This window comes from Diospyros lotus, chromosome 12 (assembly GCF_014633365.1).
Source record: "Diospyros lotus cultivar Yz01 chromosome 12, ASM1463336v1, whole genome shotgun sequence".
In the NCBI taxonomy this organism is placed as follows: Eukaryota; Viridiplantae; Streptophyta; class Magnoliopsida; order Ericales; family Ebenaceae; genus Diospyros; species Diospyros lotus.
Window position 1 is genome coordinate 9,886,363 of NC_068349.1, and position 13,143 is coordinate 9,899,505.

General features: G+C 32.8%; 1 protein-coding gene across 5 annotated transcripts; it reads right to left on the reverse strand.

The window, feature by feature from the left end:
• Nucleotides 1–8,196: 8,196 nt before the first annotated feature.
• On the reverse strand, nt 8,197–13,143 carry LOC127787300 (probable serine/threonine-protein kinase PBL19). Of its 5 annotated transcripts, none has more exons than XM_052315270.1 (6): nt 12,911–13,143; nt 12,279–12,688; nt 10,788–11,048; nt 9,599–9,745; nt 8,921–9,421; nt 8,197–8,823 (listed from the first exon to the last, which is right to left on the reverse strand). In XM_052315270.1, the coding sequence occupies exons 2-6, from the start codon at nt 12,633–12,635 to the stop codon at nt 8,818–8,820; spliced, it is 1,272 nt and encodes a 423-aa protein (XP_052171230.1). In that variant the 5' UTR covers nt 12,636–12,688; nt 12,911–13,143; the 3' UTR covers nt 8,197–8,817. The 5 variants fall into 5 exon arrangements, with proteins under 5 accessions (XP_052171230.1, XP_052171234.1, XP_052171229.1 ...); XM_052315274.1 differs by lacking the exon at nt 12,911–13,143 and adding an exon at nt 11,645–11,714 and having other exon boundaries at nt 12,279–12,482; XM_052315269.1 differs by having other exon boundaries at nt 12,279–13,142.

The window sequence follows — 13,143 nt, forward strand, 5'->3', positions numbered from 1 at the left end:
TCAAAGAGGTTTTAGATCAGTCTATCAGTATAATTTCTTTCAAGTTCTACTATAGAATCGATTCAAGCAAGCACTGGGGTCCTTCCTCAGATTTCTGATTTACAAGAAGCAAAGAAACATATTGAATTGGATGGCAAGAAAGGAATGACAGTTGTGGGAAAAATCATTGCAACACCATTGGAAGAGATATCGGTTGAAGATGGACCCTTGGGGTACACCAGCAAGCAGGCAACAAAAGATGTTGTGCTGTTGAAGAAGGTTATGATTACATCAACTCCGAATCTTGAAGATTTCAAGCCTCTTATTCTTGACAAAATGGGTACCCCTCCATTACCTGAGGTCAATGCAAAGATAGTAATGGAGGATTTACTGGATAGAGCCAGCAAGGTGGAGGAAAAATAAGTTAGCATTCATCCTCGACTGGTATCAGACTTGGCTAATCGTTTGGGCACCATGAAGGATCCTACACCTTACAATCTAAGAAGGATGAATCAGATGGTAAAAGCAAGGATTGGATGAAGAAGTGAGGCCAGAAGCTAAGATTTCTTTGGGACAATAAATCTTTTAATGGAGAGGGAATGTCACAACCTGCTAGTTAATTAGGGGCAGTTGTAATATTTTTATTCAGTTGCAGTAATTTTACAGTTATGTTCTAGGAGTAATTGGGTATTATTTACAATTAATTTTCAATTATGGAAAGTAAGGAGATAGTGGAGTGGTTTAGGAGTAGTTATTGGCAGTGGAGGATATTGTAACTATTACAAATAATTGTTGGTTAGCTTTCTATATAAACCTGTAACCCCACAATGCAGATGATGTTGTGAGTTATCAAGAATTTATTGAACTCTCTCTATTCTCCCTCAATTCTGTCTATTTTCCCCTTATTATTATTTTTTGATTTCCCCCTCATTTCTGTCAGTTCTCCCTAATTTCAATTTGTTTTGCCTAATATTTTGTCTGTTTCCCCCTCAATTCTTGCTAGTTCTCCAGTTCTATCTTCTAAAGAAACATCAGTTAGGACTAGGGTCCTAATACAATTTTTTTCCTTACATTATAAATTTGTTTTCTCAAATTTCAAGTTCCCTTTTAAGTTCTCCGTACAAATTACCTATTTGCAAGTCCAAATTTACCTGAAACACACCACCACCACATGTTCGATCAGAAATTATGGATTAAGATATTAAACCAAATACAAAGACTTGCACCAGCAAAGCCCCCTCACTTACTGAATTAATCTGTTTAACGAGTTTCAGCTACTACCTAGCTGAGGTAACAATTGATATTTAACAGCGATATCATGTGCTCAATTTAAGTCTTTCTATAAGGTCAAACACCATATTCAAATTCAATTAGCAGCATCCCTAGCATGGAGTGCATGTAGCCAGAGAGACTTAAAAACTATGATGAATCATCCCAAAATTTGTCCATAGAAATAATCATCTTTTGCGTACATATCACGGCGAATAGCCTTTCTAGCAAACCTACCTTTATCGATCAATCTCACAAATTTCTACCTACTCTCTCCCATTTTGGCTCTCATACAAGCAACCCTCTGCTTTGAAATGAGCCGTGAAGACATCAGTAACGAATACGTAAAGGTAATTTTAAGCGTGAAGACTTGCAGCTTGAAAAAACAGGTTGATTTCAATAATGCTACTGCTATGACATGTATAAAGCATATTTTACTACCCAAGCCAAGCAAAGAAAAATATATGCCAGAAAGAGCGGGAGGGAGGCTGGCAAATTGCAATTTCTATGAATGCGGTGAAGAGCCAGTATCGAAATTGACGCAACGGAGATTTCCAATCAAGTCGCCGAGCTCCTTGATATAAAGCCGTACCTTTAGAAAGGGCGAACGAGATTCAAATAAGAGAGAGGAAGATAACCAGGAAGAAACGGTGGAAAAGACGCCGGCGGCGGCGATTGTTTGGATAAGAGTGGAACGTTTCTCCGTTGCTACAGCTCTCCAGTTGGATGCAGGGGGCCTCGCGAGGGTTCATCTCGGTCAAAACCCAATTTCTTTACCCACAAATTCCGATTATTTGGGCCAAATTCATATGGCTTTTTAACAAAAGGGTTATGTTAGGTGTCTAAAATTTTGGTTTAATCAAAAAAAATTGAATTGAGTTAACCAAAATTATTGATTTGGTTCAGTTTTTATTAAAGGTCAGTTTAGTTCGGTTATAAATTTTGAAAATCTCGATTATTTTGATTCGGGTTTTTGTATTGAAAAAACTAAAATAATTAAATTAAACAAAATACGTCATTTTTTACCAAACTGAAGAAGAAAAGAATAAGTGATGAACACTAAAACATAACGAAAGATGTAGAATTGGGGTGCTCCCTAGTACCTTCACATTTGACCTTTTTTTTCTCCTTTAACTTAGATTGCTCTCATCAATTATTACCGTCTTGGCCTCCTTTGACACATCCTCTTTGCTCTCATTGGTTGTTGTCATCATCACCTTCCTCTTTCGCCTATTTGGATTACATAAATCTTATCATATACGTAGCAAAATTAAAATTTAATTTACAGGTATCTTGTTTTTCAGAAATTATGATTTAACAAGTTGGAAACAAAAACGAAAGATTACCTCTTTGATGAAATTCGATTTCACCGTTAGATTTCTCACCCTTTAATCCTCCAAGTGTAGGATGCCGAGTCGGTCCACCCGAAATCACTTATGTCCAAGAATATTAAAGAGAGAGATAAGTAAAAGAAATTTTTCACACAAATTTTTAACTTACCTTTTGGATTCAATAACACTTCTCCAAAAACTCTCTCAACATTCAAGTGAATCAAGAAGACTCAAGTGTAGTGAATAAAGAGATTGAGAGCTTTTATATATACATTAAATGGGTTGGGCTTCTTAAGCCCATTCCATTTAACGTAATTGGGTCAACCCCAATCCAATAGTGTTAAATTAAATCCAATAGTGTCATTGGACCAAGCCTAATGTGCTAGCAAAAGGCTCAACCCAATTAATGATAAAATAATTATATTCATAATATAATTATTTAATTATTCTTATTTATTCAATAAATAATGTACTATTATTAGTAATTATAAAATTACTAATTTATCTATTTTCTCTTTGAAAGTGATTTCTTTTGGGTGGGACTTTCTGGGTTCACAAATAAATTGGCAACAAGAATAATCAACAATTAATTCTCGTAAATCACGAGTTAAATATAACAATATGTCATGATTACCCAATTTATTGTGAAGCGAGCATTGTGAACCTTTTACTACGTTACCATGTAATATGGTCCTTCTATCATCTTATATCCCGACAAGATATGAGATCATAATCAGTAGGTCGAATCTCTTAATCTCGTCATATGACCAAATCTAAAATCAATCTTGACTAATTATGACACAACCCATATGAAACAAATTCCATCGTCATATTACCTCGGCCAATGATATATCGTCAAGTGATTACTGGATTGCATAGGATATCTTCCTCATAAATCTTGAGGTGATAGATTGCATGTCTAATGCACACATACCTCATGTATTACTGAATCAGACACATATATACGTATGATTATCCTTGATTAGAACAACCACATAATATCTCTGATATCCTAATCCACCAATACACAGATATTCATATCATTTCAGGTCGAAGAACTAATTGCAAAATCGCAAGTAACATTAAATCATGGACCCATGAGAAGTAACTCATGTGATTTAATGTTAACAGTCACGTTCAGTGAACTCGTTCTTGCAACGAGCACCCACTCATTTTTATTCTATATCTCATACATAATGGCACGAGATTCACCAACATTATCTTTCAGTATCTCATACTGAATAAGGAAGAAGACAATGTGCTGGTTTTTACGAGTTGCTATTATCCAAATTAGAAATTCTACGATCAAGAACATGTTTATAGTATAACGAACTGTAGATTATTCGTAACTCGTATTCTTAACGCTTAAGAATGGTATCCACTCCTTATTATACTAATGAATGTATATTTTATAATTTAAACCATATTGTAATTTAAATAAAACATAAATTTACTATTTAAATAATATTTAAAAAATTATAAGATCGAGTCCATTTATGTCACTAAAATTGGTCTTTACGACTCATATCTAATATTGCCTTCATCCATTCCTTTACTTATACTACCTTTGTCAATCATTGTCGTCTCGAACGAAGATCCACACATTTTCTTTGCTCTTATCAACCATCATCATCATTGCCTTTCCCTTCATCTTTGGCCTTTCTTTCTGCCTTCACCTTTGGCGAATCACAAACGACTAAACTTACCTACCCTTGAACCCTTCTTTTTCTTGGACTATCAACTCACAATTCTGACCTATCGCCTTTTGCCTTCACCTCTGTCTTTAACTCTTTGGCCTTCTGCCTTTCGATTCCAATTGATTAACCACTATCAATGGAGATAGTGATTCTAATTTAGGTATCATTAGTTTGTCTTTATCTTTTGACTCTTTGGCCTTTGATTTTTTTGGTTTTTTTTTTCTTAGATTTTTCATTTATCGATTTGTTCTATTTTTTATGTTTTTTTTATTATTTCAGTTAGTTCAATTTTTTTTATTTTTTTCCAGTTACCTTAGTTTTTAGTTTGTTCAATTTTTTTATTTGGTTTTTTTATCCCATATTAGTTATTTTTTATTATTAAATTTCAGTCATTTCAGTAACTGAACCGATCATTTGTACACCCTTAACTATTTTTAAATTATAATAAATATATTTTATTCATGAATAATTTTATTTTTAATATTTAATATATTTTAAAGTATGATATAATTAATTTATAAATTTTTATTAAAATTAAAAAATACTTATCTATTACATCATTTATAAAATAAGATACAATTACTAGAACTTAATCATTTTCGTAAAGATAATATTAGCATAACTCTTTACAAAAATATCCGTATCTTATTGCAATTAACTTTGAATAATGACTATACTACACTCTTTAGTTTATCGATTAGAAATGGAATACCTTAATTTATTAGCCAAAACCTTTAACTTATCATTGATTTCTCTTAAAATCTACTAAATCAACTAAACGTCCACTAAAGCGAGGGATAATTAAATTAATCACCCTTAAAGTTTTGTATAATTATAAGTCTTTCTTCTAATTTGAAGATTTACAAATACCGTCTTACACCAATAATCCTAATAAAATAACAAATTGAACCAATAAGGTGTTTTTGAAACTTAAAGAAAACAAAAATTAACTTCCTTTGACTAATAATAATTCTAAACTTTGATAAAAGTTTCTCTAAGAATACGGTCTCTAAAACTGTACCAAAATATATTTAAATATAAAAGAAAACAAATGACAAGTTAATCAGTACTCATAACCTTAAGGAAAACTTAAAAATAATAATAGATTAGGTATAAATTAAATAACAATTGTATGGAGGACTTAATATCGGCACGTGGATGTGGGCTTAATTGGTTGATATTATCGACTCCTCAATCTTGTATTCTAAGTTATCACTATATCTATTATAGTAAACAATTGTGTTAGTCCCACAGAAAAATATAAAAATATATCGAGTTAGATATATCCGATCCATGACTTAACAAGATATGACATATCAATTTGACATTGCATGCTTTGACCTTATGGTTTGGCTCATCCTAATCTACTCATGACAAAATCCATTTGGCCCATTTAAACTATATATATTTTTTTGAAAATTATACAAGTTAACAAAATTTTAAAAAATCAAATATTAACAGTTATCCCCAGGAATTAATAAGTTAATTTGTTATAATAAATTAAAATTTTTGAAATTAATATTATATTTCGTATTTACTTATTTAATCATTATTCATTAAAATATTACATATTAGTCTAATTAGTAGTATTATAATTGATTATAATAAATTTAAGTTTTACTTTTAAAATTACGAGTTTAATACACCATTCAATTTAAGTATTGGAGTATCCTTAGGAGCAATATTAGAAGTAGTTATTTGTAGATACTTTTAGGGTACGTTTGGTACGAGAGAAACTTTTAAATTTTTGAGATTCATGATTCTTGAGAATATTCTTAAAAATTTTTGATTCTCAGAATTTATACAATTCTATATTTGGTTAGGTTTAAACATTATCAGGAATGTTGAGTATTCTTTTCTGAAAATGTTATATTCCTATATTTGGTTTAAATGTAATATTCTTCAGAATTCATGTTGTTTTTTCAAAATTACCCTTATTTAATTTTTTATTTAAAAATAATAAATTCCTTCTACTTTAAAAAATATTGGGACCCACAACATTTTAGGAAATCAAAAAAATGTCATTTTTTTACACATTATATATATACATGTGTATATATATAATATATATGTTTGTATGAATATCTACTTTAATATATATATATATAATATTTTATAATAAATATATTATAATATATATTTTTATATTTAATATATAATATGCTTATATTGGGTTATAAAAAGGTAAGTGATGTTTTAGTCTTTTTATTTGTTAAAAACATTTTCAAATCCATGGAAAACTTGGATTCTCAACCCCCAATAGAAATATTTTTGTGAGAAAGTTGCTTAAAAATCAATTCCAAGAATTATATTTCTCAGAATCCTTTTTATAAAAAGTTATACCAAACATAAGAATACAGATTCTCAATCTAACATTCTTAAGAATCTTAAAATTTCTACCATACCAAATGCCCTCTTAATATCATCATGTTAGGTATCACTATCAATTTGCTTTTCTTTTATTTGATTCAATAACTTATTATTTCTTTACACTTAAATATTATATATATTTTTAATGAAACTACACTAATTAAGTATCATAATATCGCAACCCCTAGCGTAGTTTTTTGCACAGTTTTAGCGTAGAAGATGCTTTGGATTATGTAAAATTGATAAATTTAACGATTGATTGAGAAAAATTATTATAAATAAATAAAATAAATATAAATAATTCTAAAATTTATTATTTAAATTTCAAATTTGAAAAATATCTACTTTCAAAATGGTTGAGACTTTATCTAACGTTTTGTTAATAAATACAAAAATGTTTGAAATATTTTTTTATTTTAAAGTAACTGTAAATATTTGTTATAAAAATAAAATTTTTAAAAAAATTATATGGACTAACCTAAACATAGCCGCCCTCTAAGACTAAGGGTGGCTCAATAGGTGGCATGACCGGTCTTTTTATTAAAGGTCGATGAGTTTAGTCATGTTTATTTTTTTAATATAAGTCACTTGGTACAAATTTGATTTATCAAAACAAGAAAATGCCAAATTTAACGTAGACCAGTTTATTCATTTCACATCTCTATATATATATATATATAAACCCAGTCAAATTTAAAGGGAACAGATATTTTCTTTTTTTATATAAATAATTTTAGCTAATCCTATTTTCAATATTAACTATATGAATTATAATAAAACTAATTAATTAATACCTATTGAATTATATTGTTGTCATGCCACAATCTTTCTTTTTATTTTTAATTATTATTTATTTTAACTTAATTAAACATTAATTAAAATACTTTAAACTAATATAACAAAATTAGTAATGGAGGGAGTATTTCACCAAAAAACTAAATATAAAGACTAGTAGAAATATATTTCTAAGCCACTAGAGTATCTCCTTCAATCACCAAACCACAAGAAATTTAAGTATATTTTACTTTACCTTTTTTTTTTTTTACTTGGATAACCACTCCATTACTAACTACGTTAATTCAAAACTAATTAACCTAAATTTTGTTAATTAACTCAAATTATATTATTTTAAATTAAATTTTAACCTAAATAAAATAAAATTTTCAAAAATAAATTAAATAATTGTAATTTCATGTTATATTTTCATTATAATTAATTTAATATAATTTAATTAAGATTAATTGTTAAAAATTCTTAAAAACATTTTTAAGTCATCTGTACAAACAACTCAAATTATAACAAAGGTTGTGACAGTTTGCTTAAAAGTGTTAATGTGGCAGGATTTAATAAATTTTATTAAATCAATAAAAAATTGACACGTAGCGACCACTTCATTAGGTGTAATAATGGGTTCACTAATCAATGCACCTTTCATGGATAAATGAACCATTGATGCGAGAAAATGCGTTTCCCAACGTCATATCAAACTCTCTTTAAAAAATACATTTAATGTAACGATGACATCAAATGAAGGCCTTAACATGACATCATACCCAAATAAATAAATAATATTATATGATGTATTGCAACAAGAGAAGAGAGTTGGTAACATTATTTACGTGACACATGCTTGGGGGGTTGCATAATGAATATTTTCTTCTCTTAGGGTCAAGACAAGCACGCTTTTCCAAATGGTAGACAGAGAGAGAGAGAGAAGGGCAGAGTAATTTGCCGCAGAAAATATCAAAGCTCAAAACTCCGTAATTTAGAGTCAAGATGACGCATACAATCCACTCCCCTCCCCTCCCTCACTCAGTTGCATGAAATTCCAGCCATCCTTTCAGACCGCCGCCACCCTATTCCATAAATAAATAAACAAATAACCTCTGAATAGAGAAGGCTGGGGAACCAAAAGATGAACATTGTCGAATAAAAAAATTGGTTATTAAATATTTTCATTCCAAAACACTACTCGATATATATAGATAGATAGATGGATATGCCAGGCCAGGCCCGGCCAGTCGATGATCCGGGATCCGGGGTGATGTTAGGTCCAAGAAAGACTCTAGTCCCTTCCCTTTGAGACGCATGGATCCGGGGTCCAAACCTCATTAGCCCAGAGCTGCAGCTGCAAGAGACCTGCATCTGCTACATATTTGATGCTCAGCCATTTATACCTGCCAAGGCCCAAGGTAGACAAAAAGTCAGATGCACAATAAGAGTCGGTTATCCTTTACATGTTAAGGTCATAAAAATTCTTCTACTTCTACCAACCCTAATCGATGTATGTCTAGGTTGAGGTAACTGAGTTGGCCTGGTTGCAGTCTCTGTAATTTCCGTTTGGCGGCGTGGGGGCTTGTTTAAAGCAACCGGCTTGGATGCAGACGTGCCCTCGCTCCTATTCTCCGAAGAAATTGCTTCTGAATCTTGTGTCGCTTCTTTCAAGCTCAGTACCACTTGACTCATTGTAGGCCGATCATTTGCATTTTTTCTAAGGCAACTATCTGCCAGCTTGGCGATCTTCTGAGCTGCGACCAGAGAATAATGGTTTCTGAGCCGTGGATCAATGATCATGCTTAACCTGTTGCTGTCAGCTGGGTACTGCTTCACCAATTCTAGAAGCTTCTGCTCCTTGGGTGGCCGGTTTCTTTCCAAAGTACGCCTGCCAGTTATGACCTCATATAGCACTACGCCAAAACTATATATATCACTCTTGATCGTAAGATGGCCAGTGTCAACATATTCTGGAGCAGCATATCCCAATGTTCCAACCACCTGACATAAAAAGAAAAAAAAAAAAAATGGGCAACAAAATCCAAATGCAGTTCATGAGCATATCAATCGTCAACAACTGGTTGTTTCACATTATTTGTTTAAGGAGCCGAAGCTAGCAGTTATGCTGCATAAAACAATGCCATTCCGTGGTCCTATGTTACATACTTGTCTACTTACATCTGTTGATACATTAGTACTTACATCTGTTGATACATGAGTCCGATCACCAACTGGGCCTTCCCTAGCAAGCCCAAAGTCGGAAAGCTTTGGCTTAAAGTTTTCATCCAAGAGCACGTTTGACGACTTGAAATCTCGATAGATCACCTTTTTAAGTTTAACAGGAAAAAATAGTCCCACATCATATATAACATTCAAGACAAGGTGATTTTGAAAAATAAAAATGAAGCCAGAAAGAATGTACCCGGTGCATGCACATAATTGGTAATATCAATAAATATTAATTGCTATTTCTGTCTTGCCCATGTGAATGCTAATCTTCCTATTTCAGTTTATCTACATTCCATACACCTTCTCAAGCATCCCATATCCACTTCAGAAGGAACTTCTTAAACTAGTAATCTTGCTATTAGTGGACTGGTTAACTGTTAAGTTTGTGAGCCAATGAACAGTATGGACAGAGGCACGTGCATACAACTATCATCTAGGGACATACACTGTAGACCGCTATTGAGGGTGCAAACATGAGGCTGATCATTTGCATCCTCTTAATCAGCCAAGATAACATCCTCTATTTTCGGGCCTGGAAAACAGTAGGGAATCATCATCATGAAAAACTTGGCACAAGTACCAACAAGTTTTACTAACAATTAATTCACTATTTTTTCTTTCTTTTCTTTTTGTTGCTAAGTCACTATTTTTTCTCATTGGCTATACCTTAGTACTTATTAAGAAATTGGTTGGCAAGCACATACTCCCTCCAAAACAGGGAACTCATCCATATTTGAGCGTATATGCATTACACAGCCCTGTCAAATGTATCAATATACTTCCATGCATGCCATGTGGATTGATATAACTTACAGGACACGTGAAAGTACATTACAAACACATCAATATAGTCCAATGACAATAAGTTGCTGAACATCCAAAAGAATATGATAGTAAGTTGGTGAAGGTTGGGTTTATTGCAAAGTTCCAAGTTCGTTCTTTGCTTACTTTTTTTTTTCCTTGGGCCTTCTATAATTTTCAAACTGTAACAATGTATTAAATTATGATATCTTTTCACTTGTTAATAACATATTTTTTATGATGAATCAGCGTTATTTGTTGTGATTTCTGAAAACTAATTTATAGTCTCCGAAGTAATAATGTGTGATAAACCAGTGGCAATTAACATAAGCCATACCTGGACTTCCAATCCCTCATGCAGGTAAGCCAATCCTTCAGCAGCGCCAAGGATAATTTCTAATCTTGTTTTCCAAGGCAGAGGTGCCGCTGTGCGGCTGAAAAGATGTTCTTCTAAGCTCTTATTGGGCATGTACTCATACACCAATAGTCGTTGAATCCCTCTTTCCCCATCTTTAGAGCAGTATCCTAGAAGTTTTACAAGGTTTGGGTGATTGACAACACTCAGAAATTGGACTTCAGCAAGCCATTGTTTATGACCCTACATGAGAAACGAACATAAGTGTAAGATAAAAGGCACCCCTAGTGCATGAGGATCCCAGCTTTCCAAGGGTTGGAAGAACCAAAAATTAAAACAGAGCATAAGTTAGCAAAGTCGTACAAGGTAAAATAGGAAGCCAACAATTTTTTTTTTTCATTAAATGTTAACCAAAAATGTGAATAGACTTGCAATTTGATTTTAATAGCCAACTAGCCATCAAATGCTAAGCAAGCTCATCCTGTTTCTGGAAAGAACTAACACTTGTTTAAGTATATTTTGGAGAAAATGGTTTATCCTTTTCTTCGAAATAAATAGGGGCCATGAATGATGTGAAGGTAAGACATAAGAAGTTGGGAGCTACATTCCATCATCAGTTCTAGGACACAATATTAATCTCCCAACTAAATAAGCATAAGATCTGACAACTATGAAGCACATACTTCATGGCATCAGTGATAACCTTAATTTACCCAAGCAAGAAAAATAAGCCATACTATTTAAGAAAATACGTCAAATGACACTAACACCCCATGCAAATGCAATAGTCCATTAGGCAGTGTTGATAGCTCATATTGCTAGGTAAAAGGCCAGTTTACCCTATTTTTGAGATCGTCAATACCAATAGTCCAAAGGTTGAGTCCCCTCCAGTGCATGTAGGCAGAAATGCTGTATCATAAAAATTTTGTCTTTATCATTATTTAGGCAATTCAGAGAAATTCCGCATTTCTGATCGTTACTACTGAAAAGGAGTAATTCCATAGCGCGTATACACCTCTGTGAATTTATGACCATTATTTTAGGAGTTATTGATACATTCCAAGCTATTAGCAAATGAGAAGGTAGCCATTACTTTACACTGAATGTGGTTTCCTATTTTGTCATCAAATTCTTTTCCTAATAACCAAATTCCCAGTGACCTATCACGATTTACATCAATACATTGTTGGGCTCAAATATATCATCCACCACTCATATCCCTAAACCATATATACCTTTTTATAGCACAATACAACCAAATTTGTAGGGATCACTTCAGTTTATACCCTCAACGTGTTTCTTGAGTTCACATTTTTTTCCCAACACAGCAAGAAAAGATCTTATCATGCCAATTACCCTAATAATAGGAGAATAAACTTAACCGCCGCAGACAAGCAACTAAAGAGCTTATTGAATTTTACATCAAAGGAAGGATATAAACATAAGAACCTAGATAGGTAGAAAGGCAAATACCTGCAAGCCGTGTTTGTTAAGCTTTTTAATGGCAACGACAATGGGATCACCACGCCCATCGGAAGGCTTAATTGTACCCTTATATACACTCCCAAAGCCACCTTCTCCAATCTTTAACAACTTGTTGAAATCATTAGTTGCATTTCTGAGCTCTGTGAGGGAGAAGACTCTCAAATTCTGCTGATTGTCTCTGTACAGTTCTGGTATGCTCCGTGGTGGCGTTGACGTTGAACCTAATGATTTTGCGCTCCGATCTGGTGCCGGATTTTCCGATGTACTAGTATGGTTTTTCAGTTCAGGAGCCGATTTCCTTTCCCGGGACTTGGACTTATCCTTGAAGGGAAAGAAACACTTCATTCTTCTAGCTGTTTCTAGACTCAGAAAACTTCTTTCACTGACGGTATTGGTGCCTAAACCAAATCAAAGGTGTCTGCAACTCACAAATAAAGAAAGAACAAAACTGGGGCGGACCAAAGAGGGAAAAGAAAACCCAGATGGAAAAGAGGAACTGGAAAAACTATGAATAGCACAAAAGGGCAAAAAGCCAAAAAACACACAACAGGGGGAAAAAACTTGGTTTAATATACAGGGGAAAAAAAAACCCAGATGAGAAATGAAGAAAAGGAACTGACCATAAGGAAGACGGATTCAAAAGAGGAATCGAGAAAACAGTGAATGGCAAAAAAATGGGCAAAGACCCAAATGGGAAGCCAGAAGGGAAAAGGCAAACCCAAATAAACAGAGTAGAGACGGGAGCAAACCCCGATGGGAAATGAAGAAAACAGATTGACCAGGTGGAAAAGTAAGCAAGGATAAGCGGTACAGAAGGGAAATCCAAAGTAAATCAGAAAAAAATTGTCAAATC

What these genes read in the sequence shown, in the direction of transcription:
- LOC127787300 (XM_052315270.1), bottom strand. Translation starts at nt 12,635, where the DNA reads ATGAAGTGTTTCTTTCCCTTCAAGGATAAGTCCAAGTCCCGGGAAAGG. An exon ending in ATGAGGGATTGGAAGTCCAG is followed by an intron (nt 9,746 to 10,787) that starts GTATGGCTTATG and finishes AAACTTAAAAAG; the next exon opens with GTGATCTATCGAGATTTCAA. An exon ending in GTACTAATGTATCAACAGAT is followed by an intron (nt 9,422 to 9,598) that starts GTAAGTAGACAA and finishes TTTTTATGTCAG; the next exon opens with GTGGTTGGAACATTGGGATA.